The 27,257-nt window shown below is 42.9% G+C and overlaps 1 protein-coding gene across 1 annotated transcript in view; it reads left to right on the top strand.

The window, feature by feature from the left end:
- Nucleotides 1-1,454: 1,454 nt before the first annotated feature.
- Nucleotides 1,455-27,257, top strand: part of kiaa1549la (KIAA1549-like a) — a 97,195-nt gene continuing 71,392 nt past the window's right edge. The window contains exon 1 of the mRNA XM_076106596.1: nt 1,455-2,533. Within this exon, the coding sequence (XP_075962711.1) occupies nt 2,296-2,533 (238 nt within the window). The 5' untranslated portion in view covers nt 1,455-2,295. The remainder of the gene's footprint in view (nt 2,534-27,257) is intronic.

Genomic DNA, 27,257 nt, shown 5'->3' on the forward strand with positions numbered 1-27,257 from the left:
GAATGCAAGTTTTAAGACACTTCCGCATTGGCTTCACTCTGCAGAACTGGAGGTTGCCGCTTGACCGCCACCAGCAGCTGCTAACTAGCTCTCCTCCTACCGACATAAGAAAACACGCTCCGTTATAGTCGGCGCTCAGTTCAGCTTGTCATTTGCAAGGCGATATACTTGCATGCATACATAGGCTACATGCAATTGTCGAACCTAGCTGTGCAAATCAAGAGAGGAACAATTTGAAATCCATAGCGGAAAAAACAAGAGTCCAAACTGAAGCAGTCCACTACCAGCCAGTTAAGAGTGACGAGGGGTCAGCCATCAATGACGTTATAAAACGGTCAATAAAACATGTTTTCAAAAAGTTTGTATCACTGCAACCAAGAGAGACCCTTGAGCATACAGTCATGAATGGGCACATAAATCATGTGTCTGATAGGTCCAGTATTACGCAAGATTAGCCGCAAACAGACAGACAGACGCAGAGGTGCAGGCGTCCAAATACATAATCTCTTGGCGTAGATCATAAGGATTCTCTCCCTGTAGCTATCTAAAGGAGGCCACCACATTCAGTCTTTTCAGTGTGTGACTGCGATAAAGGTGACCTGTCGATGTCTTAAGTGTACTCGAGGACATAACTTTGAAGAGGTAACTGTGTAAAATACAGTGAAACAGTATATTTACATGGCTAACATCGTTCTGTGTTACTGTGCGCTCAGAGCAATGAGCTTGAGTAAAGCAGCGAGTGTTGCCCCACCTAATAAAGATTGGGTTGAACATCGGTCAAGACAGTGGAGCACAGATACTCCAGAAATCTCTGCAATTGTTTCGAAAAAATGGCGCCCTGACTGACTCTTTGTGTCAGCGGCAAAATAATGATTTCACCATTATTTCTTCTTCATTTGTTTATTTACTTTTTACCGTAAATTGGACTCCCTATGGTAACGGGTATAGTTCCCTGTGTGGACTCCTGTGACTGTGCGTGCAGGCAGTGGGGACTCTGCCCTCAGCTCCCACCAGGGGCCGCCTGCCTCCTGCTGGTCTCAGATCTGCCAAAAACAGCAGAGCAGCGCTGGCGTCACTGCCCCCGATATTTTGGTCCTTTACTGATGCAGCTGGCTTCACGCTACGACTCATTAAAGAGAAGAAAAAGACACAAGTTTTTTTTTTTTTTTTTTTTTTTTGCGGTGGGGGATTAGTCGGACCGTTGTGACCCGTCTGCTCCCTGTCATCTTCACCGTAATTACACCAAAACACGCAGCGCGAGCTGTATCTACCTGCTAGAAGCTTTCGTCAAGCTAGCCGCAGCTAGCCGAAACAAAACCGGAAGTAAAGTAGTTTACCCATTTAAAAAAAATATTTAACATGTTGTTGTCTTGCCACTGAATAATTAAAGCCCTTCACGGAACAAAACTCTGTATTAAGAGAAAACATAGAAAGAGTCGTGCGTTAGCTGTGAAATGGATGCTAATGACTACTTGGACTAAATGTAACATAATATGTAATATTCGTACCATTTCACCTCAGGGTGCAGCGTCCCACTAAACACCTGGTTTAGACAATAGCTAATGCCATTGCATTTTACAATGATAATCTTAGTTTACTAATTGGGATTAACATATTTGCAGGATGTGGAGGCAAATAAACTGATGAGATCATGATACTCACTCCTACATGAAACATCTGAGCAGGAACCATGGGTCTTTAACAATACATCAAAAATTCTGTTGAGCTTAATACGTTTAGGCATAACCTCTGACTTCATGGTATCATGGTGGAATGAAAATAAGTTTCTACCCACCCACAGCAGTCGAGCAACAGCTTCTGCCGGAGTCATTTTATCTATTTTGATTTTTATTACTACATCAGTGGGATGTTTTTAGCATATTGAAATGTAATATATATGATAATTACTGCCTTGCATTGTAGGCCTACAACCGTTTTCCGTGCCAAATCCACTTCCAGGCGAATTCAACGCTTTTATTTTGAAGGCAGCATAAACTGTTTTCCGGTATCGTTTCCGTGTCTTGACGCAGCAGGCAGCGGAGATGAGGAGCGCTCTGCGGTCGCAGTAGGGACATCGGACTCCACGCACAGAAACAGAAACAGTGAGACGCGGGAGGAACAATAATAAAAAAAAATAAAAAAATAATCTTTGTTTGCGTGTCGATCCCCGCAGGCCTCCAGCGGGCTCATGGAGAGCGGAGCCCCGCTTGTCCGCACCGGGGGCAGGTTGTTCGGATGCCTCTCGCCGCAGCAGCGCCGTTAGACGTTCTCCGCTCGGGATTAATTGGTTGACCGATGGCTCCAAAACATGCGCTCCTCTCCGGCAGCGGCCCCAGGGTTGGAGGGGTAAATAACACGGGGGACCCCCGCTCTTCCTCTCCGGCGGCATGGACCCTGGGTGCGGGTACGTCGGCCGTCTGTTCGCCGAGGAACGGGAAGAGGACGCGAGCCCCGGACGGGATGCTGGCCCGGCGCTTGGTGACCGTCGGCGCGGTGCTGATGCTGATGCTGCAGAGCTCTTTGGCCGCTGACGGTAAGACACCGATGCTGTGTCTTTATTATCCAACCTGTAAGAGTGCTCCTTTATTCCTTATAATCATACAAACAAAACACATAAACGCTACATGACACGACTCCCGTTCCAGTCTCAATCTGGTTTGATGTATCATATTAATAATGCGGTTCTTTATTAGCCAGTTTATGAGAAGATCGGTGGTTAATGGAGCTGGCTAAGCAGCTGTGTTGTGTAAAATGTGGCTGTCATTTTGATGCGCTCGGTGGATGCTGGGATTGATGTTCTGACTGCACTTAATCTACGTCCGGTGTTGTGTTTAATTAATCGGTGTTGTAGCAACACGGGCCCCAACCGATGTCACGTTCCCGGAGCGCACGGCGGACCGCGCCGCCACAGCGCGCTCCTCACCGCGGCCGTTTCTTTGCATTAAAGGAGGGCACTTTTCATTCATTCATGGAGCATTGAGCCCCGAGGTCGTCAACCTCGAACGAGATCCATATGGGACGTTTCATAGTCGGGCACAGATCAATAATTTACGACCTCCGCGTGTCTTCACAGTCACCCGAGGAAAACATAAAAATAGCAGCAGCAGAGACAGTTCCATATCTCAGGCACATTGCTTTGACTGCAGCTCTTAAAGAGGACATGGCATTTTTATAATTTAGTAAACAATTTTATAATTTAAATAGAATACAGACAACAAAAAACAAGTTATATTTTTGTTCCCTTTTAAAAAACATGATTTAGCCTTTTTTTATTTGATTCAGGTTTTATTAAAGGAGCTTATAATGTTTTTTTTCAAAGCACTGGAAGGTGCTTGACTGAGCTTTATGGCTGCATAAACCTCAACCTCGATAAACGGCGAGGCATCACTGTTTGTCATTTCAATTTTGAGCTGGTTAAACTTTGGAGTAGGCCATGACTGTATACGAAGTCAAGTGTGCCTCCATTTAGATATGTTTTGACACGTTCTGGTAAACAAATTAAAATCAAGGAGAGTCAAGTATGAATTCAGCTGTAATAAATGTACAACAGAAGAAGCAGACATCCACAAAATCGAGATTTAAATACATTTATTTGGAATCCATTGATATACATTTTTTCATCAATGTAGATAGTTTAAAGTTTGGATTATGTAATTGCAGAGGTTTGGAGATATTGGCCTCTCAGACTTGATGCCAACTGGCGCTGGATGTGAATGGAATTTCAATGCCGGCGCTGGCTGCACTGAAGATGACATTTAAAAAAACAAAAATGTCAAATGTCTCTTTCCAGGAATAATGACTGAGTTTTATTTGTATTTTTTTACTCTGGGACATTTCCCCAGACAGCTGTGGAAAGGTTTTCAGTGTGAGACATGCATGGCGCTGCGGAGGTTGTTTTAGATTATCTATTTGCTTAATTTCCCCAATAACAAGTAATGATCCAATAAAACCAAAACAACACAAACATATAGTCCGTACGTACCTCAGCTGTCACTAGACAACTAATAATAATAAAAAGAAGATAAACAAACGTTCTCCTTTTATTTCACCAGAGGGCAACATCACATATTAGTGAATATGCTTCATGTCAAGATTGCGAAATATCATATTTCATAAGTGTTATGCAATATGCGGTGGCAATGAAGTGGCCAGGTCTGAGGTTTCGTCTCCTCACTGCTTCAATGTATCTATTCATGTGGGACATTTGAAAATCCCATAGCAGCACTGAGATTGCTCTTTTACCCACAGAAATCATTTGCTTTAATGGACATAATTTGGCACCACACGACAAAGTGTCCTGTCTGAACACGGCGTCCACAAATACTTTTTTAGAATAACAAGCCTTCAAAATCATCCCTCTCATTTCCCTAACATTGAGTGATTTGACAACAAAATCAAACATCACATGTCCTATTAAACTGCTCAGCGGTTTGCTCGCTGCTCTGTTTGCTTTCTGCGGTTTTAATATTTGATAACTGTCAAAGTGATTGACCGGCTAACTAGTCGGAAGAAGAAGACCGCCACGGGCAATCTTTCTTATTCACTCTGAGATCGGTAAACGACGAAACACCGGCTCCTCGATCTGATACAAATGGCGCCGCTACACAGGGTGTGATTCGAAAGAAATGTAGTAAACGCTCGAATCAAAGCAGCGATGCAGAACACGGAGATGACTGCCAAATTATTTGGGAAAAAAAGACAGTTCATCTGCCCACCCTCCCCCTGAGCGTACTGCCCACTCACACGCACACACACACACGCACACACACACATCCTCTTTCATATCATGCTGCTGTGCCACTTAAGAGCGAGCCCTTCCATGGCACGGCTCGGGGAGGTTTGACTTCCTCTCCGTTACCTGGTTACTCAAGCATTCAGCTGTTTCAGGTCTTTGTAGAGTGAAAACATTTATATTGTTTCTCCGTCTCCATTTATAACACACAAAAAAGGATGTTTTGGAGGCTGACGCCTAGCCGGTGTGTGTGTATTATGGATGTGTGTGTGTGTGAGCGTCACAGTCCGCCGGCACATACAGTATGTGTGTGTGTGTGTGTGTGTGTGTAGGTGGTGTTTTTTTCTTTTGCTATAGGTCTACAGAGATCTTCATCCTCAGTCAATAGCTGAGATCTATTGGCCCGTGTTACCATGGGAACAGATCTGCAGCTAGTACTTTTCTCAGTGTGTGTGTGTGTGTGTGTGTCTGCGTTTGTCAGTCAGGGATTGAAATAACATCCGAGTAAGTGCCAGGTTCCAGTCTGTTGCCTGATAATCAGCATCAGATGACACACCAGCGGAGATGCAGTGCTCTCCCAACGTGCTGGTGGGTTTGAACTGAACTCTTGTTTTCTTCAAATGAAAGTCCATACGTGTTTGTGACCCCCCCCACACCGCTTCCCGTACTCGACATCTTTTACAAACACTTCAAGTCAAACCTACCCCACGGCAGCTTTTCTTGCCATAATTTAGACGTATACCAGAGTTGTCCAGAGGGCTCTGGGGAATAGCGGATGATTAAAAGGATTGGGCTGCAGCCAGAAGCTAATGGGCTCAAAATGAACACGAGCAAGTGGCGTAGATGGTAGATTGTCTTTTCTTCTTTTCATGTCCGTCCTCTCGTAAATCTGTAAGAAAGTGGAAGAGCAAGAGAGCCAGCTCTCACTTTGTTTCTATATAGTCTGATGGTACAGCTGCTAGAGACAACACACGAGTCCCTATAAATATACACGATATAAATGAAGCATACAAATCTATTATTAGTAACAGAGAGACTTATATATTGGAAACAAGTAAGGCTGGGTATTGTTCAGAACATGACCGATATAACACCAGAGTTCCGGTATGGAAAGTAAAAACATGCCTCTCTACGAACCCCTTTTATATTCCTTTGACGAAAAGCAAAAGGTCCCAAATCTTTAATGGTGTATATGTAAACATACCTAATATGTAAATCTACTAAACAGACATACAAAGCCATACCGTACACCCCATCAGAGCCCCATCTTCTCACTAAAGATACTGGCAACCAGTCTAGCTATCTCTTTTTTATAATTAAAGTTTTTATTTAATTGAATACACACGAACAGACAGCATTACCTTAAGTCATAAGATATCCTGAAATAAATGCACATATTTAGAACGACCAAAATAAACATTTAACTTTAACAAAAGTACAACCCGATCATCCCCAGCGACACTATAAGCCAAAAAGCAGTCCCATGACCTCCTAAAGTTTTCACCTTCATCCAGGACTTTAGCGACGGCTTGCCTCGGGCAGCGACCTGTCAATCACAAGGTAGCCCCGCCCTAACGCATACCCTGCTTTAATGTCTATTTTACTCTAAAATGGACCATAATCTACTAAATGAACATCATGCTGTATTGAAGGAGACTTGAAACTATATTGAGACCATAAACTCATGTTTACAATGTTTACTGAGGTAATAAATCAAGAGAGAAGTAGGGTCATTTTCTCATAGACTTCTATACAACCAGACTTCTTTCTGCAACCAGAGGAGTCGCTCCCTGATGGCCATTAGAGGGAATGCAAGTTTAAGACACTTCCACATTGGCTTCACTTTTCAGAACCGTAGGTTGCCGGCTGGTTGAGATTCAACAATTCAACTGTTTCGCTTTGTCTGAAGACGTTCAACAGATCATCTATAGAGTACATGTAACAATTCATGAACTTACCTACATATTCTCAGACGAATTTCCCATTTCAACGCTCTGTTTTTGGTTTAAAAAAATTAATTAAAGATCAGTTTAAGATTTCAGGACCATCTTCTCACTGGCTGAGCACAAAGACGACATGTTTACATATTGTCTTGGCCTTAAATGGACGGATCTATGACGGAATGGTAAGGAATAGAATGGCCGGCCTCAAAGTCCCTGAGAAATCCTTTGCTGATTATCATTTATCCGGCATCATCAATGGAAGCGATCGATTGTGCTGATTAGGTGCAGCGTGGCCTGGCTCCTCTCTGTCTCCTGTGGTTTCTGAGAGCAAAAGGAAGTTGGCTTAGGATCAGAGCTCTGTGAAACTGATTAAAAGTTCAGCAAAAGTTTCTCGCATCTAGTCAGAAGTCTGCGGCCGTGTTACCTGCCCACACGGGAGAGAAAGACAGCAAAGAAAGCCGAGAGAGTCAGATCAGGTGAACTTGATGAGATCCAGCTTTTACACCGTCAAAGCTGATTTGGAAACAAAATTGTGTCACAGTATCGTACCAAATCTGGGGTTGCATTGGATTATCAGAAGGATAAACTCCATCAAATCTTTGCAGGGCTTTACTAAATGTGAAAAGAAGACTTTTTTTAGTTGTTTTTTTTTAGTATTTGACTTGCAGTCGCAGAGAATCCCACAAGGTCCACGGACGCGGCGCTCTTTAGCACCGCACTCGTGTTGAATGCATGGAAAACCGTCGGCTGTGATGAGAAACGTCGATGATGGGTGACAGACGAGAGTGCTTGCCGTGCTGCAGCTCGCTTTTGTTTGGCACCAGCCGCTCGGCTTCATAAGGATCCCGGCTCACGCGCGATCGCTCCGCTCATCGGTTTAGAAACCCAGATGAACTCAACGAGCGGCACAACGCTTCGCCGTGTCCTCCTCGACTATAAGGTATAAGAGAGTTTCCGAGATTTGATCCAGAAGGTTTCCCAGGACCATAACTGGATTTATCTCGTGTCAGAACACGTCTCTTGAGATCTATTATTGAGAAGGTTATGAGGCCCAACATTGGAAAATAAAGCACTGCAGCACCAAGTTTGGTGAAGGAACCGCTTGTGATCCAAGGTGATAATGTAAGCAAGATTACAATATGATGGTCACATGACTACTGGAAGAAAACAGAACAAAAACTACCTAAAAGTCATCAAGTTCTGCTCGGGTATCCAAGCTAGGAGAACGGATTAAGTCCAGCCAGCATCTTTGTTTTTAATATCTCTGTCTGGTATGGGCACTTGGCTTCAGTAGATAGAATCAAGCTGACGGGTTTTTAAGACAGCAACAACAAAAGCCACTAGATGACCTCAACAGCACAGCTGTGCACAGGAAAGTTCTGTTGTCAATGACAAAACCCTTTGAGTTGCTCCCTTCTGGGCAACGCTACAGAATAACCCTGGCAAAAATAAGGATCTACAAATGCACTTATTGTGGTCAAACAAAGAACAGTAAACTTAAATATGAGAGTCTAGGCTGTATACCTGAGGTACGAATGCAACTGCTTTGAGAGGTCTTTGTTCTGTTAATGCCATGTGGACATTTTTGGGTTTGCATTTTGCTGCCTCGGCTGGACAATAAAGTTGATTCAGTTCTATTCTATTAATTAAAGGCAGTTTATGATTTAAAAGAACAAGGCTGGTGATAGCCTCTATTTGTATTGCTCTTGATGAAGTCCACTCCCAAGTGCAATGTTGTCTGGGTTGTCAATGCCTGATGTATTTTATTCCTCTGTGCTATAAAGCTCAATTGCTGTCCAAAAACTATTAAAATAAATGCTCTGAGGTGAGTCACAATGTTGCACAGGGTGACACGTTTCTTCGTTACCATGATCACACACTGTAGTTTTGAGAAATGTTTGCGTAAAAGGACAGAGGACAGCTAGACACCAGTTAGTTCCCCTTTAGTGTAAAACATCCCCATACTTTCCATACTCCATTTCCCTCAGACTGCACAATGCCAGCCTGATTATGATCGATTTATTCCACGTAGTGTGTCATAGTGGACGCCGAACAGCGTTCCCGAAGAAAGACAAGCATGTCTGATTTTTATTTTCCTTCCATGACGTGTTCCATCAAGTCCAATCGGAGTCACAATGTAACGTTAGCCTATGGCTGACATTGACAGTCTGCTCATAAAATACCCTGAGGTGGCTGGCTATAGCTACATTTATGCTTCACTGCTGGCTAAAAACATTTATTTTTACCTCAAGTTCTCTTTGAAGGATTGACAAACCGTACTGTCGTCATGGTGTGACCCAAGAACGGGTCCACAGTAAGGACGCCTTAGTGAGGACATTTTCCTGCCGGTTAAAAAACCGGTGTTACAGATAACATCAGACATTTTACAAGAACAGACATTTGTCGAAGGCGCTCGTTATCTGCAGAGCGCTTTGAATCCAAAATATTGCCAAATATGAGCTTTTCTTTTTTTTTGTTTGACACCAAATCCTCAGATTAAGTATCGATAATACGCTTATTTAGTATTTTATAAAGTTTTTAATTTGATAAACGTGGGCCCTGAAACGCAAAAAAGGAACTATGGGTTTTATTTCTATAAAAAAAGTAAAATAAAAAGGCGAAAACGACTGTGGGAGCAATGTGCAGGTGACGTTATCGGTTTGTTATTGGTGTATGCCCGAACAGTCTTTGGTCCACAGTCCTTTCTTCTTTTATTTTTCCTGCATAGTGCTTCAGACGCTATTATCTGTTTCCTTCCCGATGCCGTCACGAACGTCATGAAAGATGGCAAGCAGTGATTGGTCGGGTACCAATGTATACGTCTTTCACGTCTTTCGGCAAGAATTTACGACTCTATAAACGACCAATCTGACCATGACCATGATAATGGACAAAAATATTGTGTAGTCTGAACCCGACATAACACCTTACAGTCAAGTCAATTAGAAGCGAGTATTTTTCAGTGCTGGCATAGTATTAGTCGTCACATTACTACGTTAACTTCCGTACTTGCATGGACTTGGATTTTCAGAATGGTAGTATTGCTTTTCGCCGCAGCATGGAGGCTTTACAGTTGCTGCCTGTTTCTTACCTTAGCCTCACGCTACACGCTGGCAGACGCTTGTAACAAGAGTCATGGCAGAAACCTGGACTATAGGGAGAGAGGAGGTTCGGCTCTATCGGGGATGTATAACTTTCGTGTCGCAGCTTTGATTTACGCCGGCTGCTCGTGCTCGGGACCTCGGCTGTTTGTTTTTTCCCCCCCTTTTATCTGAAGAGCTCGGATGATCAGAGGTGTCGCAGTACATATAAGAGGAGGATATTCTGGCTGGAATCGATCCAAGGCCAAAGATCCTGCATGTGGGCCAAGATGCAAGATGAAGGAAGGGCCGCTCTGCTCGGCTGCACTCTGCTCTGAACTTCTCTGTGCCTCTCTGATTACGCACTGCCAGAGCTTGTCACACAGACAAGGACAAAAAAGAAAGAAATCAGATGGAAAGTTGGCTATTACATACCACACCGTTTTTAAACCAGAGCCAAGGCAGTGGTGACTCGATGAAATAATCCCTATTCATGATGATGTAACGTGCTTTGTTGTAGCCTTGGGTTTCTCACGGCGTCGCCCGTCCTCTTTGCGAACATTTGTCGTTTGCGACACATCCGCTCCCAGGAGGGACCCTTCCTCGCCGCAGGTAATGACAGCTGCTGACAGTGTTTGAACGTCTCTACCGGCGGCGCCGTCACTCCTCTCGCTGTTACCAGGCAGAAATGCAGAGAAGCCGCTTCATTACAGCAGGAAGATGATATCTCTTGACACGGCACCATTGGCTCTGGCTCTCGTTGTTTTTTCTTTTCTTTTTTTTCTGTGTGACTGTGACCGAGCCAACCAGGCTGACCATTATCTGAGCTGTTCTACACCTCAACCTTTTAACCCCTCCATCAAGCACATAATGATGCCGGGAAACACAAACAGCTCCTTCTGCTGCACTCTGGAGTTAATCTATTCCTGGATGTGTGTGTGTGTGTGTGTGTGTGTGTGTGTGTGTGTGTGTGTGTGTGTGTGAGTGTGTGTGTGTGTTAGAGAGTGAGGAATATTGAGAGAGACTCTTAAATCAGCGGTGGAGAGAGAGATTGTAAATATTTCCCTGGCTTCTTCATGGCAGCCCCCCCCGTCACAAATCACACGGGTATAGGCTGAAGCTCTCTTGCATAAATTGATTCTTATAATCCCAACTAGCCACACTTTGTGTTTTTCTAATCTGCGGGTGGGGGGGCCGTGTTCCCTCGCCACGGTGTGTTTTAAGGAAGGTTAATTATTTTCATGTGAGAAGCACTTTGATGTACAAAAGCCTTTCCAAGCATTTCATGTTCAAAGCTCACGCGTGTGTGCGCACACGGTTGCACTACACGGTTTGGTGTCACGCAACGTGGTTGGTGAAGTGCGCACGAACTTGACGCGTCCGCAGGGAATTCGCGGTATCCTCGTGGCCTTAGCTTCTCGCAGCGAACTCGAGACATCTGTTTGCATCCCTCCAGATGTTGTGCAATACAAGAAAGGTGCAGCGTTTTAATTACCACGTGCGTTGAACATTGAACCTCTGCGTCGCCTGCAATTAGGGAAAAGAGGAAAATGTATATTTCTTAAAGGGTCGATACACTCCAATTACACAAACAAAAATATATGATTTATATATATATATGAGTAGCACTGGTAGTCCTGGAGTTTTGAGGTTTGAGATACCCTATCCTTTAAGTTGGTAGCCGATAATAACAAAAGAGATCTGATGATAATATTCTACTGTTCACCCTCCAGTTTCAAACTGAATGTTACAGCTCAAAAAAAGCTTGTTTCACACCACAAATAATTTGATTTCAATTGGATTGGCCCAATTCCAGAGACTAAATTAAAGGGTGCACAACACATTTTCTCCCATTTCTCCCTCGTTCCCTCATTCACTACTCACTTTACAACACCCACTCAATAATTCACAGTATAGTGAGCAGTAATTTGAGATCCGAGTCAGTTCCATCATCGATGTGGCACAGCTTCTGCATCCATGTACATTTTTCAGAATTCCAAGGCTCAAATAAAATGGCGGATAGTAAATATAGTAAACGTGTCCTCACACAACAATATGATACCTCACAAAATATCATTTCGTTTTTTTTCATGCGTTTTCGATCGTCAATCACCTGCACCCAAAATGCACCTGTCAAAACACCTGTAACCAATTAGATCACTTAGAAATCCGAGCTTGAGCACCGTAAACAGGATGCAGGTTTGCTCTTTGGTGTGCACGACAAATACTGTATTTTGCTCACAGTGCAGTGTGTGTCATCTTCAATCAAAGTGATTGCGTCTGACACTTTTATGAGTATATGAGCACATTGCATTTATGTTGATAGTCTATATTTACAGCGCGCTACAAATGAAATGCCACATATTAATAATACGACAGCAGAGTAGTGGGTTTATACTGTTGTAAGTCAAACTTCTTGTACACGCATCATAATGTATCACCTCTTGATATGTTCACCACATGTTGAAGCACTGACTCCCTTTTCATTAACCTGATAAAATGCTGACATGTTGCACGTGCGAATGTACCACAAACATTTTTGTACTTTCTTTTTTTCTTGCTTCTTTGATTTTTTTCATCCCTGTTTGTTTGTTCCAGTCTGTTGGCAGCGCCTACAAAAACAAACAAATTTGACGGACAGAGCGAAAAATCAAGTAAATTTTGCTGCTGATCCAAATGTGAAATGTCAGTCATTATTCCGTAGCTGAAATGGAACTAATGGAATTTGGGCATCCGTAACTCCTCAAGGTCAGCAAATCCATTCAGTAACAACACCTTGAGAGAACTGTTCGGTGCTGACGTAAGTCTGTGCTTTTAGAAGCTGCGTGATTGAATTGACAAAAAAAAATGGTTTTGGCGCGACCCCATCATGAGTCCTGTACAGGCAATAAATGATATATACCCCCCCCCCTCTCGCTGATGGAGAGTGCACACTGTCCCCTGGGAACGACAACTATAGAGATGAAGTGTCAACCCTGGGATTGGAAAAAAATGTCCCTCTATAGAGGAGCCTGGGGTTGACGTGCGGAGCCCGAACGCCAGCGCCAAAGGACAGCGGGAGTCAAGGCGAGCTCGGAACAAGTTTCATTTCTGTTTTATTGGCTAAATATGAAGTCGAAATTAGATGGGAAATGTTGAAAAGACTGACAGCGTGAGCAAAAAAAAGGGGGAGCAAAATAAGCAGACTTCCTGACTCAACTTCCTCATCATCATCACCACCATCGTTAGCTCTGTAATTGCTGTATTTATTCAAATAAACACAAGACAAAGATTTCAGTCATGTACAATTGTTTTTCATACAACAAGAGTGAAACTCTCTGTGAAAACGAGGCTCGTCGAGTCTCCGAACGGGCCGACAGGCAGACGGCAGAGGTTTACTCCGTCTATAGCATCAGACAGAGGAAGAAGGGGGCAGAGGGGAAAGAGAACAAAGGGATGGAATGAAAATGTAATCCAAAGGGTTGCCTGGGAGAGAGAAGGATTTACAGCCGCTTGGCCTCCCCTCCTTCAACTCGCCATGTATCACTGCAGCTGCTCACCTCCGTCCCTCACGCCATCACTCACTCGCTGCTCTGTGGGTGTTTGTGTGTGAGTGCACCCGTCTGTCCAAGTGTCTTTCCATTTGTGTGTCTGACATGTGGCCTTGAAGTCACAGTTGTGTGGGTAACAGCTGCATTGTTATGCCTCCCCGCGGGCGACAGTCGTGGCCGGAGGCATTATGTTTTCTGGTTTGTCCGTTTGTCCGTCCGTCGATGTCTGAGAGAATTTCTTCAAATTTGTCACAAACGTCCGTTTAAACTTAGCATTCAGTAGTTAAAGGTCAAAGGTCAAGGTCACTGTGATCCCACAAAACATATTTTCGGCCATAACTCAATAGTTCATATGCTAATTTTGACATTTCACACAACTGCTAATAGCATACAATTATGAAGTGATGACATTTTGGACAAACATGGATGTCAACTGCTACTCTGTAATAACATTCATTCACTGCAGCAGTTTCCTAAAACACAATGGAAAAGTGACTTGAAGGAAAGATTACTTCTGTCTTATTTTTGTTTGGCCGTCGTTCGTTAGACTTGACAAATTTAAATGGCTGAGTATGTTCTTATTTAATTGAGGTTTTTAGTGCAAAATGAACATGACAGTTTCAAGTGAAATAGACCCCATTGCAGCTGACGTCTTCAAAAGTATGCGCATGCAACGGAAGTGGCGTTCTGACCCGGCCATCGAGACGAGTTAGCGAGCTTTAAACATTGAATTAAACCCACCAGCATTAAAATGTCTGGTTGTTGCGTGTTCGGTTGGTCGGAATCGATATTCCAGCAGCGGTATTCCAGCAGATACAGATCCCTTTGTTGTTTGGTTATAGCAGCTGGTCTACAAGGCTCCAGGCTGTTTTTGACACCGTCCCAAATATCATTTCAACCGCTCTGAAGTCTGTAAACCATCAACAATTCTAAAAGTTATTCTTTTACTTTGTTAAAGTAACTTATAGAAAACGATGTCTGTAAAACTTTATTTCACACTGTGATAGTTAACGTTAAACTGTGTAATTAATCCGCGGTTCACATGTGTGCCGAACCGTGAGGGGGGGATCCGTACAGATCCATCGATCCGTTACACCACTATCATCCGTGTTTATTATGTAAGTCAACCATTTCCGTAAGTTACCACAAGCAACCGTGGACGCTTCCGGCTGAGAGTCACCAATTAAACACGGTCACTCGTTAAACCGAAAAAAAAGTTCCAAGTGGACCTTTGCACGTTATTCTCCACCATTGTTATACAGAGAGAACCCGTCCTGCACTATTATATTCTGGAGTAATGGAGCTTGAAGGTTGGAGAAGCTTGTGACTGGAAGGTTGCCAGTTGCCGTCCAGTTTGCCGTGTGTTGCAAGTTTGATGCAAAAAACCACAGCCACAATCTTCAAATGACATTCCCTCCAAATGTCTCCCATCAGACTTCCTGAGAATTTAGACGACGTACTTTTGTATCACGATATCTCGCTTTCTTCTTCACTACATAAAAGGCGCACTACTTCCTGTGTTGGCGCCAAACGTTTTGGAGGAAACGGCAATGCCACATTTCATCACCCGATGAGAAATAGGCGCACGTAAGACCGACCTGAGTGTGATGATATAACAGCTGCAGTATAGTGAAATAACCTTTTTCCACCAAACTCATGTTTATGGCGGTGCGTTTCTTCTGTTTCCCCACTGATGCTTGAAATATTCTCTTCAGTGATGGGAGCATGAAGACGCATATGTACAGCTTATCCGAATTTTGCCCTCTGCCAAGATTTGGTCTATCATCCTGCACACTCGGTGCATGTAGATAGCAGCTAATATCTAAGTCCCTTCCAGACCATGGTGATTCAGGGCCACGACATTAATGGACGGCAAATAAACAGTAATATTCATAAATGAGATTGTGCTTAAATCGAATCATAAAAAAAAAAAGGATTATGCATTTCAACCCATCTCATGCACGGGTTAAAAAAAAGAAAAAGTCCCACAATCAGCGGCAATTAAGTAAATCCATTTCCACATGGCAGCTTATTCTCCTCATTAAGATCTGTCTGGTGGAGCGAAGTTGCATTGCAACCTGGGTAAATCAAAGTCGACCCGTGCGGTTCTGACCGCACACACTCGCTGTCTATTTACCATCCCTAAAGAAGAAAAAAAAGAAAAGAAAATCTACATAAAATATTCATAACTGTGCATAATCATACATGCTGTTCAAGACCTAGCTTTAGGTGTTAGGAAGCTGTAAACTGCCCCGGCGCTCAACAACCCAGATTAGATTCTGGGGTCCGTGTGAAGGAGATGTACCCGTTGGTGTCAGATGGCTGTATGAAATTCACTGCGAAGATCAGAGGTTGTTTTGAGGCAGAAGCGTTTGGAAACCAGGGGGCCTGAGTTTATGCACCGAGAGCCTTCAGATGAAAGGTGAAAACAGTGGAGAACAGTATCTTTGGCTTGTGTATTGTTTTATACTTTAGGATAAAGTGCTGTTGCTGAGTTACATTTTTTTTGTCTTCTTAACTGGCACAAACTGTCGGTGTCGATGTTGCACTCTGCTCTGAGCGTGATTTTATGCTTCAGACGGTTACATAACGGGCAGACACTCATTAGTGAAGACTTTATTCTCTTTACTGTGGTTTAAAGAGCGGCAGAGGCTTCATTTTCATCAACATCGCCATCCCGACAGCATCGCCGGGTGGGGGCAGTGACCGATACGGCGCGTGAGTCAGGTTCAGGATGAGGACGACTGCGCTTAATGAGATTAATATCTGTGATCTCCGCAGTCTGTAATGAAATGGTACTCAGCACTCGCACCATATGTGTCTTATAAAACACACATACACACACACACACACACACACACCACAGGGGACACAGTAAGGGCAAAACACACATCAGGCGCCATCGCGGGCCAATCAAATTCACCCAGCTCACGTATTGGCTCGTGCAGAGTCACGTGGGCGCATCCTGCAGCAGTTTTTGGCATGTGTTTTACTGGGGAAATCAATACTGCTTCACACACAGCCACAAATACAGGCTCTCTCTCTCACACACACACGCACACACACAGTGAGTGTTCACTTATGTGACGACGAAAGTAAAGTACGTTACATTAACTTAAGTCAACATTGACTTGGTTTCACTCAGGACACAAACAGTGGTGTCCTGGGTGAAAGTACTGTGTCTATTCGACCCATCCATCAACCTCAACCTCCTCCCTAGTTTCTCCTTTGCTACTGTCATAGCTACCACGGCCACTGGAGGCAGCCCTGCACGTGCAAACCTGACTCTAGAAGGGTACCTGGAGCTTCATAGTCCGACCGGTAGGGTTACTAACCAAGCTGCCGTATTTGACGAGTTGGGATGGAAGAACCCGATGACAAGGTGATGTCTGAAAAGGACAAACTCTTTAAAACCATCAGAGAAGCAAACAAGACCTCAGCAACATCCATCCATTCTCCTGAGCACACAACTATACACACACACAAACATACAGTCATGTGAACACTTCCTCAGCGATCCGTCATCATCTGTCATCACAGAGTTGCTGTCATGCAAGCGAGGCCTCAGCAGCAGCAGGTTGGCTGTGGGAAATGAAGCGAGAGAAGGGATCTAAGCTGGCGTGTGTGTGTGTTTCTTAGGTTTGGATGTGTTTCCTGTTCTGCGGCTTTTCTTCTGTAAGTCTGTCTGTGCTCCTGTGTGAGTCGTCCTCTGTTTACTATGTTTGTATGTCTCGGCTGTGCTCGTTGCCGTGTTTGTTTGCATGCATGGATGTCTGGGTTTCTCTGTGTGTGTGTGTGTGTGTGTGTGTGTGTGTGTGGATGTGTTATTGTCCCTGAAACTGTATGTGCAGCTCTTTCTCTGTTTGTGTGTGTGCCAGAGAAAATGGATTTAGGCAGATGATGTAACAGTTTTTGTCCCCCTTGTGTGTCGCTCCACATGAGCTAAAGGTTTCGGAGTTCACTGATGTACAGTGTGTGTGTGCGTGTGTGTGGCAGGCAATTTTAATGAGATGCATCTTGTATAAAAAAGACAGGAAGGTGATCAGCTTAGTAAAACCATAATCCTTAATTGTTTAAAGTGCAGTATTAAAATGTCATCTTCAATGCCGAGTGATGTATCTGAGGGTTTTTGTGGTTTATTCTTAGAAAGAGTGTGTGTGAACTCAAAGGGAAAGCTGTGACCGCCATTAAAGATGGATTTTATCGCGGGGCCAAGTGGTCTGCATTTTAACCACCATTACAGCCAATAAATGAGAAAAATAAATTAGCATAATCGAGGCTGACATCACTTAATCGCTCTGGAGAAAAGTCGGTGAAATCTTTCATCCTGAACCTTCATCAGGCTTCTCTGTATTTTATTGGCCCGCTGATCTGCAGTCACCGAGCTGCAGTGCTTGATCATCTTTCCCAGAAAGGACAAAGGAAATGTGTTGTAGTAGTGCTGTTAGTGAAAATACAGCGACATACAGTCCTCCATTTATTTTTAATTCAATAAGCATATGACCCACAGTGCAGCGTTTTCAGCAGTGAGACGGATTACAACACATTAGATAACAGAGAGAATCAATTGACCTTTAGTGCTCCCATTTTCTACAGCCATGTGAGTAACATTTCCATGACGAAGAGAGGATGGTGCCTCTGTGCTGAATTGTAAATTACAAGGGGCTTTTTAGCAGCGGGATGGAGAAAATGAAATTCAAAATGGATGTAGCCTTTGTCACATAGTTAAATAATAATGGAATAAGAAGAGCGAGAGCTATGAGGGAGCAGAGCCAACGTCCTGTTCTATGTATCTCAATGTATGAGTTATTTTTTCTTTTATCCTTTGGTGATATCTGAAATATCAAAATCCTACAGTGAATACAATGTGCTTCATTCAAGAATGAGCGATTTAAGAGAACTTGTTGCATTCACCAATTTTTTCTCAAGCTTAGAATATTTTCTTTGCTAATGAGTGTCGGGGTCGTACAAGTCATGCACAGAATGTTAAAATCAAGTCAAATAAATATGAATAACTAAAATGAACTTCATGCTAAATAAGTATGGTATATGAGATGGTTTGCTGAGTGGTTTGACAGTGTTTTTAGTGTTTCTATAGAAATGTCAGTCCACCACTTTGGTCCAGACTTAACTATCTCAACAGCTATTTACTCCAGCTAGACATTCCTGATTCCCAGATGATGAACCCTATGGTGACCCGCTGACTTTTTATCTATAGTGCTTTTTAAATTTAGTTCACTACTGTTTTTTTTTTTTATGACCGAGTACTTGCAAGATAAACTTTTTTGTGGGGCGGCCGTCGCTCAGGTGGAGAGGGTTGTCCGGCAACCGCAAGGTTGGCGGTTCGATTCTTGGCTGCTACCTTGGCTGCTACCCGAGTACCTGTGCCGAAGTGTCCCTGAGCAAGACACTGAACCCCTAACCGCTCCCCGGGCGCTTCTCAGCAGCCCACTGCTCCCAATAAGCTAGGGATGGGTTAAATGCAGAGGTTACATTTCATGTATATGTACAATGTATATGACGAGTATAATAAAATTCAATTTCAATTTCATTAAAAACGACATTCCCCTCAGCTGTACCTTATTTCCAGTGCTAATTAGCTAATGCTAGCATGCTAAACTAAGATCGTGACCATGGTAAACTTTTCAGCTACCTCCAACATCGGTGCATTAGCATTGCAATTGTGCGCATGCGGGCCTTAGCCTTTAGCTTTAGGATAGCCTCCTAGAGCTGCTAACAGGGCTTTGTTTTATTAGCATTCGTTCTCCCACTCCAACATGTGCCTCGTGGTCCTAATGTTGTAACATGGCCTTATGTATAGTTGCATATATTTTCATATTCATCTCTTTTACTGTCACGTCATGTTCCATCTAAGTCATGGACCATTTAGCTTGATGTGAGCGTATTTCTAGCATATAACTTCATGTCAAACAATTCCCTCTCCCTTCCGGCCGCGGCACAGCACAGCTCTGATGATGCGTCGTTACAAGCTGTAGTGATATTCGGTCATTGTTTTGGTCCCCCTAGTCGGCCTCCTATCACTGACGCTGCCAAATGGGTTGTTTTCGACTGCTGATTTTCGAAAGCAGAACCCGGAGCACTGAGGTCTCAAATAGAGCAGAGCAGGTAGCTAGTTTGTCAGTGTTAGTTATGCCAATGCTCAAACCTCGCAAACGCACACCTACTCATGAACGGGTGGCATTCATGTGGTAAAACAACTGATATATATTTATATGTTTATCCAGTTTAGAGAATTTGGTCAATGCAACTTAGTGTAAAAATATGAAAATGACCCAAGCTCTGAAAAGGAAAGCGTCTGATAAAGTGATCCTCGATCAGCTGTGTTCCATAAAGTCTTTTAGAAAACTTGTCTTGGATGAACTTATGACTCTTCTAAAAGTCCTCTCCGGTCTCTCGCAGTGTGACCGCATGCAAATGTTCAGGGTGAAGGTGCCATAATCTCCCCGCTTCATGGGACGCACCACCAATTGAATAAATATATAATATAATAAGTAATCTTGTTTTTGCTTCTTCCAAATGCATCCAGCCCTTCCTGCTAGGGGGGCGAAATGCTCAAGGCAGCAAGTGTGAAGGTCCCCAAGGTGGCCACTATTATAGATGATGAGTCTGTGAGCCTCCACAACTGTGTTTGTGTCTGAGGGGTCTGGACAACCCCAGGAAGATTCCGCATGAGCCCAAAAACCAATGAATATAGCATTGCATCGCTCGGCTTTTATAATCTGAGTTGGTTGATATTTTGGGGTTGTAGACTTTTTTTTTTTTTTGGAGCCTTTTAAGATACGAGGATGGTAAAAGTAAAAGGCAACTGCATCATAAAATATTAAATTAAAATTTCAACAGAAATACCCCCGACTGCTCAGTCTCAGAGTGTATAAAAAACATGAACTAAAAATTCTCGCAACCTTTTTATCTCGGTTTCCCCCTCGGCAGCTTTCTGCATGATAGCCGTGTTCACATATTGATTTGAAGTGACTTAAAGTTATTGTGGTATATTTACCAGCCATGACAGCGACGCTGGTATTGTTTCCACCTTGTGAGTCTGTGTGTGAGTCATCAATATGTGGGCCTGGAGATACTACAGAGGAGGTTTTGAGTACTTTACCGTTAGTTTACCAGCTGTGACAGCGATTTGGTGTCATCCCATCGCATGAATGGTCTCCAAAGTTGACAGTGGAACTTTACTTTACTAATATTTTAAGTTTTTGCTAATATAGCCGATAACTTCGCCTGCAATAGGACGGAAGAAGAAGGCAATGAATTTTCATGGAGAAGAAAAAGAGTAGGCCCTATATCAGTCTCTGAACAGTGGCTACTGGGACCACAAGTGACAATTATGGGATGTTTAAAAGTACAAAATCATTGTGTAACAATAGCACAAATAAAAATCGTCATGTCAGCAAAGCGAACTAACTGCAATCTCTGAAGAAATATGAAGAAAAACAAAAGAGTGATTTCAGAGAGAAGCAGACAGAAGCCTCTACAATTTGAAGGATATATCCAGGATGTGAAACTGATTTAGCAGTGTTGACAGTTTAGAAAGATAAAGATATAAGCTAAACTACAGATCACAGTGCAAAAGTGAACCATCTCATCACCTGGTGACCGAGATGGAAGACAATGAAATGAAGAAGCAACGTTGTTCCTCTATAGCCGGGTTGGACTTTATTCGCTGTTACAATCAGCAGATCCGGATAAATCTGGGACCCCGGTCAGAGCTGGCCGATGCTCCGCTATGATTGGCCAGTCCGCATTTGAGGGGGCGGGACTTATTGAAGGGTCAATTAAGGCTGTAGCAGCAAAACCACTGAGTGTGTCAAATTGAGCAACGATGTGTTTAATATCCAATTCATTTAACTTCTCAGTTATAAGAGTACATACGTTTTTGGGCTCAAGAAAATTGCCAGCTCACGTGTAAAAGGAGAGTTAACTTTCACTTTCTGCATGATCACATATTTGAATATACATAACGCAACTGTATGGTCTATCCATCTGCGGTGCTTTCAATGCTGTTGGTGCTGTGTATCAAATGGCAACATTGAGACATAAAATGACTGAAAAGCTGCACTGAGTGCAAGGCTTGCCTGTACACTGCTACAGATTGTTGCTATCAAATATGTTCAAATCAAGCTTCCCGACTTCCATATAGCTTCCCAGAGTTGTTGTTGTTGTTGTTGCTGGCTTTGCATCAATAGGCTTCTTGATCTACCTGGATTTGCCTTGTGATCTTTTCCACACCCCCTTCCCTCTCTGCGTTTCATCTCTCTGCTCTCCTGAGAGGCTCTAACATGATCCAAACAGTTTTATTACAAGAATTTCAGATTTCCAACACAATCTGAAACACGTGTGTGTGTGTGTGACACACGGAAAGACAAGCGGAGACAGAGTGGTGTTTTGTGTCTGTTTACATCTGTGGGAGAAAGTGGAGATGGAGCGTGTGTCACAGTATAGAGGTCTATTTTAGCCACTGAGTGGAAAACGTGAGTCTGTCTGAGTGCCCCAGTCTTCTTCTGCGACTGGCTTGTGTCTGTGTGTGTGTGTGTGTGCACGTGTGTGTTGGAAGTGCACAGGTCAATTCAGGTCTGCGTGCATGCACATTGCCGCAGCAGCCCAGGACGTCTCCCCAGTTCATAGACTGGCTGACCCACGAGCGCCCCGGAGCTGTCACATGACCGTGTCCAGCCAGTCACACGGGACCCAGCGACGGAGCAGCACAGATGAGGCGCCGCGCTGCCTTCTGTCTGCCTCTGTGTGTTTGTGTCTAGTCTTTAATTGTTGCATGGCTGCATACTTATTGCCTCACTGATGTTATCGTGGGTCTGTGTTGTTCTCTGCTTGCAGAAGCTCTCTGGTCAGGCCCTGTAGGTAAAAGTACATGTAGATTGTCTGTGCAAAACATGAATCATCAAACATCCTAGACATTGAAGTTGTTCTCAGCTACTCCGGTTTCATGCTTGTGTACCGGTGCGCTCCGTTTCTTATCATCCATTTAATACAAAAGGATATACAACAATTGAAATCAGATTGTCCAAATTTAGCTGTTACTGGCCAGTAGATTTAATATCCTGCTAATTCCTGTGACATAGCAGTCTTTAGACCAATTTAACATCATGCAACTTAGTCGGGGAAGGTTGATGTTCTCCACAATGATTCAATAATAACTGTCTCCAATTTGTTTTGCTGCCATAGAGGTGCAATGTGTAAGATCTGGCCAAGATTTTAGTTTAAAACCTTCAACAAATGTGACGAGGTTACAACGTTGACACTGTGTCAAAGACGTCTATGTGTTGTGTCGCAGAGAGACTGTAATTACTGAAATGAGCATGCTAAACAGCTAGCCGCGCTGTTTAAGAAATTAAATATGAATATCAGCCTTATTGATGCTATTATTTCTGCCTTTTATTATCTGCCTTCAATAGAAGCAGGAACAGCTACAAGTGCCGTCTTTGATCGCTGGCACACCTCTCTCGACGGTGAGCCAACATGCTGCTGATGAACACACTACAACACGACGGTCGGTCCTATCGGTTAAGCAGCTAACTAACTGAGTAACTACAGATTTCTGAACAATATGCTCAGTCTAATAGGTACCAAGACGACATGTTAAAGCCTCAGGAGTAGGTAAGCACAGCCAGGCAGCTTAAATATTGCCAGACACGGCCAGATGCCTGATAAGAAGCAAAGCATAACCGGGCCAGGCAGCTAGATACCAACCGAGCAATAATAGATATCCCAACAGACAGCCCTGTAATCGTTTACTTACTGCCACCTGGAAGTTTCAAGCAGCCTACAGGGCGACATTATTCATGCTTTTCTGCCAACTTCCCGACATTTCTGGAATGCTGTGTAATGATAATCTGCCACCAGCTGTTGCACCTGAATCACTTTGACTGTAGTTTGTATTTTGTCTCGTGTCTCTTAGGTGCATTTATGTCAGTTTCCCTTTCCTTTCTGCTCACTTTATCTTGTAATATAATCTCGTACCCTCCTTATGCTTACACATGTCATTCACGAGAAGATGGGGACGTGCAACAATCATACTCAGCTTATGCATGTACCACAACATACAGAGCCGGTAGGAAGGTTTTGGTCTTACGTTTTTTTTTTGTGTAGCTCGTTTGAATTTTGGCCGATTAATGCGATTAAATATATATAACATTTCGAAAAATAAAAAAAACCCGGAGAAGAGGCTTGTTACTTAAAGGACAAAGGCTGGTCCACCTTAAAGGTCAGCCGACCTTAAGCCTTGGCCTGAGAGGAAGTTGTCGCTAACTTTGGGGCTAACCCTCCTTACTTTAAAGGACTCGACAGTAACAGTTTTGAGAAATTGGCAACCAATTTTTGGCTTTTGGTTTCCATCAGTGGCAGAACACTTTATAGTGTAAAAATTAGGGACAACAAACAGCAAAAATAAATATATTTTTTAATTTGTTGCGTTACTGAAAATATTGCTGTTACAGTCAGAACTGGAAGCAGACAGCTTTCTGATAAAATACAAAATACAAAGAATTTTGTTCAGTTACTGTAATGAAGTAATATTCTTTTATGTCACATCTTCATTATTAAGCTGCCATATAACTGCATAGTATCTCAATTCCTCAAAATATAAGGTGGCTAAAAATGGCAACTATATTTTCAGTTTTCGGCAATTCAAAACTGAAAACCACTTTTAAAAGTTAGCGTTGAGCAAGAAAGACACAGGAACTTGGCTTGGGACTTGAGGAGTTGTATTCTGTCTTTTTCATGTTAAGTCCTTCATGGAGTTTGGAGGATTTTCCAGTCAGGACTGGTGTGTTTTTCAGCACAGTTACATTTGATTAACGGTTTCTCTTACTGTGTGTTGATCTTTGGAGCCCAATAATCCAATTTGCCACATAAGTCGTTGAGTGGATGCAGTTGCATTTTGTTATATTGTTGATCCTCTTCGCCACAGCAGAGCATTTAGTCCGGACTTTAAAGTCCACACCTCAAGGCGGGAAAATGGTGAAATCTTACTGTTAATGTTGAAGATTTTTCTCACATTGACATGTCTGAATCTCTGGAGCAAAGTGAAATCCAGTCAAAGTAGAGGTATTTTATTTATGTAGGTCGCTCAGTAGGGGGGGAGAACCTACTGACCCCTTCTGGCCTCTCATATCAAATAGATAGAGAGTTGCCTGAGGTCTAAATATTTTAAGTATTAGAAATAAACACATTTAATATTTTACAGCTGACACTCTTTATTACTTTTGTTTTCATCACCACTGACCCCTCTAATGAATTCTATAGCTACTACATAATCAATTATTCTCTTTGAGGAATGAATTCAAACGATTTTGTTTCTGTTGTGTCTCTCAGCCAACTAATGCTCGCAATCCCCCAAGTGATCATCATTTTATTATGACGGATTAATAAACTATTTATGGGCCCGTTTATCGTTTATCTTTGAGCCGTTGCCACGGTGTGTTAAGCCCTCATATGCGTTTTCATCCCGCCATTAAAAATACTGTCTGAACGCCGCCTCTTATGATAAGCTGTGCAAATGCAGGTCACTGACGCAACTGTAGGCTGGTTGTCATCTGATTCCTGTGAAACGTTGAGGGTGATTGTGATTTTTTTTTAAATGTTTGTTTCCGTCATTTAATCAGCAGATGTTTTTGGTCCGTAAAATAAAACCTTGTCTCGGTGTCTCCATATTCATGACGTGACATGAATTCATTTTGCGCTCTGCTCGCTCGCAGAGTTGCTGCGTTGAAATGGATGTTGTGTTTGTTCTGATAGCATCGTAGCTCCTTATTGCCGCTCCTGGTTGTTACAGCTGTGTTTCAAGGCCGTGCACGACATCCAGCAGACGTCACATGAGCACAGAACACTCTGTTTCCCTTCCCCTGTCCGTGGCGATGGTTGCCCCGGTGACAGCATCCCTGTGGTTGGCGTGAAGAGCCAGCAGCAGGAGCAGCCCCGCTGTCGAGCTGAACAGAGCGGTTGATTTGCTGTTACCTCAAATAGGTTCAGTCTCTGCGTTGTTTCTTTTCTCATAGTGAATGCATGAGGTTTACATCTTATGTTGAAAGCAACTTCAGTAAGTTTTCTGCCAATGGATGTGTATGAGATGGGAATTATGACTCTTTCCTTCTCTTCCTCTTTGATTTGGAGGAGCCTTGTTTCACTGACAGCGTGTAGAAGTAGAAACTGAACATGAACAGTATGAAAAGCTCTCAGATTCTTATTTCGCTCGCTATATAAAACCTGTCCGAAGCCAGAGAGCCAAAAAAGGAGCAATTACTCCTCACTTGCTGTTTCATGCACTTCTGGCAATGTCATGTAATGTCGTTTGAACTGCAGCACACAGAGCATGACACAGCAATTATTTTATGTTTGATTGACCCAAACACCCAGAATGTTTGACTATAACAGCTGTGAAAAATGACATTTTGGCTTGACATTTTGTGACTTTGTACTGTTCCACCTCCCCCCCATGCCAGTCCAAAGACCACGCGCACACACACACACACACACACACACACACACACACACACACACACACACACACACACACAGACAAAAGCAAAACCCTACTCAATTTCACGTACAGGAGCTGCAGGACTAATTGTTTTAATAACTTTTCAACTGAATGAGTTTTAAAAGTTGCAAACTTCACTTTCACAGTATATTAATTATTCAGAAACATTTTGCTCCATGTCAGTAATATTTATGCAAAGGAACATACTGGAGTATGGTTCTTTTAATTTTATTCTTGTCAGTCTTATTGGGCTGAGGTCAATGGAAATGTTAATGTAAAAAAGAGATCATAAATAAATACAGTAACTTTGAACGTAAACCACAAACATGGTGTTTCTCCTGAAACAACTTCAACGTCAAGTAGAAGTTGGTTTTATAAATTAAATGTGCAGTTTCTTCCGCACATCAAGCTGAACGAGAAATAATTCAACAACGACCGTATGAGGAGCAGTGTCCTAACGGCAAGCGTTACGTTACATTACGTCATGTAAACAAACATCACCATCTGTGCGCTTGAGATCAGGCTGTAGATGTAACCTCTTAAAATATGGGTATAAGTAGTGGTACTGGCTGTCTTCCGACGTTTTTTCCACGTTTTGCTGGAGGTTGCCGGAGGCTGCCGCCTGGAAATGACATACAATGTAAACAACAGCAAGTAGGGACCTTTCAGCTCCCAAGTGAAATGAGGAGATATCGTACAGATAACCCCTCATTTAAGTGGCATGAATCAGCCAATCCTCGTCCATTGCGGTCCAAAACTTCAGCTCAAAATGTTGGTTAGTTAGTTAGTTAGTACACAATCATAAATATGTTTGGTTTTTTTTACAAAAATTTAAACAACATTTTTGGCCAATTTTCACAGCCCTACTGGTGGCAGGAGATCAACAAATCCTCATACCTAAACGTGACGGTCACAGTCTTAAACGGTTGAAACGGTTGCAGTTTGGCAAGGTTTAGGCACTGAAATGATTTGGTTAGGTTTCCGAAAACCTCATGGTTTGTGTTAAAATAAGTATGTTTGTTACGTTACTTAAGTTGTATTTGTAAATTAATCTAAGTTAGGTTAAGTTTTTTACATAAGTAAGTCAGTAAGTGAAAATAACGTTGACTTTTGCTTTCACGCAGTAGACAAACAGGGTCAAAGTCATTCCCCCAACCTCCTCCCTATGCGGACTTTGCCGCTCGTTATACCAGGCCACGTCACCAGACGTCCTCCTTTGCTCCTGTTATGATTCCTACGACCACTAAAAGTCTCCGCCTTTCAATAAACATAAATATGGGTCATACTAAGCTGCTTAGAAATAACCTATGGGGTTGTTTTTTTGGGGAGGGAGGACAGCCTCTATTTTATTGTTCGGAGTTATCTGGTGTTACCTGGACAGTATAACGTCACAGAGATAATAGCGCACGTACATTGTAATAATGTTAGCGGCATACAAAGTGTTTGATTTAC

The sequence above is a fragment of the Anarhichas minor genome, unplaced genomic scaffold (genome assembly GCF_050575085.1).
Source record: "Anarhichas minor isolate MPS153535 unplaced genomic scaffold, ASM5057508v1 ptg000034l, whole genome shotgun sequence".
Lineage (NCBI taxonomy): Eukaryota > Metazoa > Chordata > Actinopteri > Perciformes > Anarhichadidae > Anarhichas > Anarhichas minor.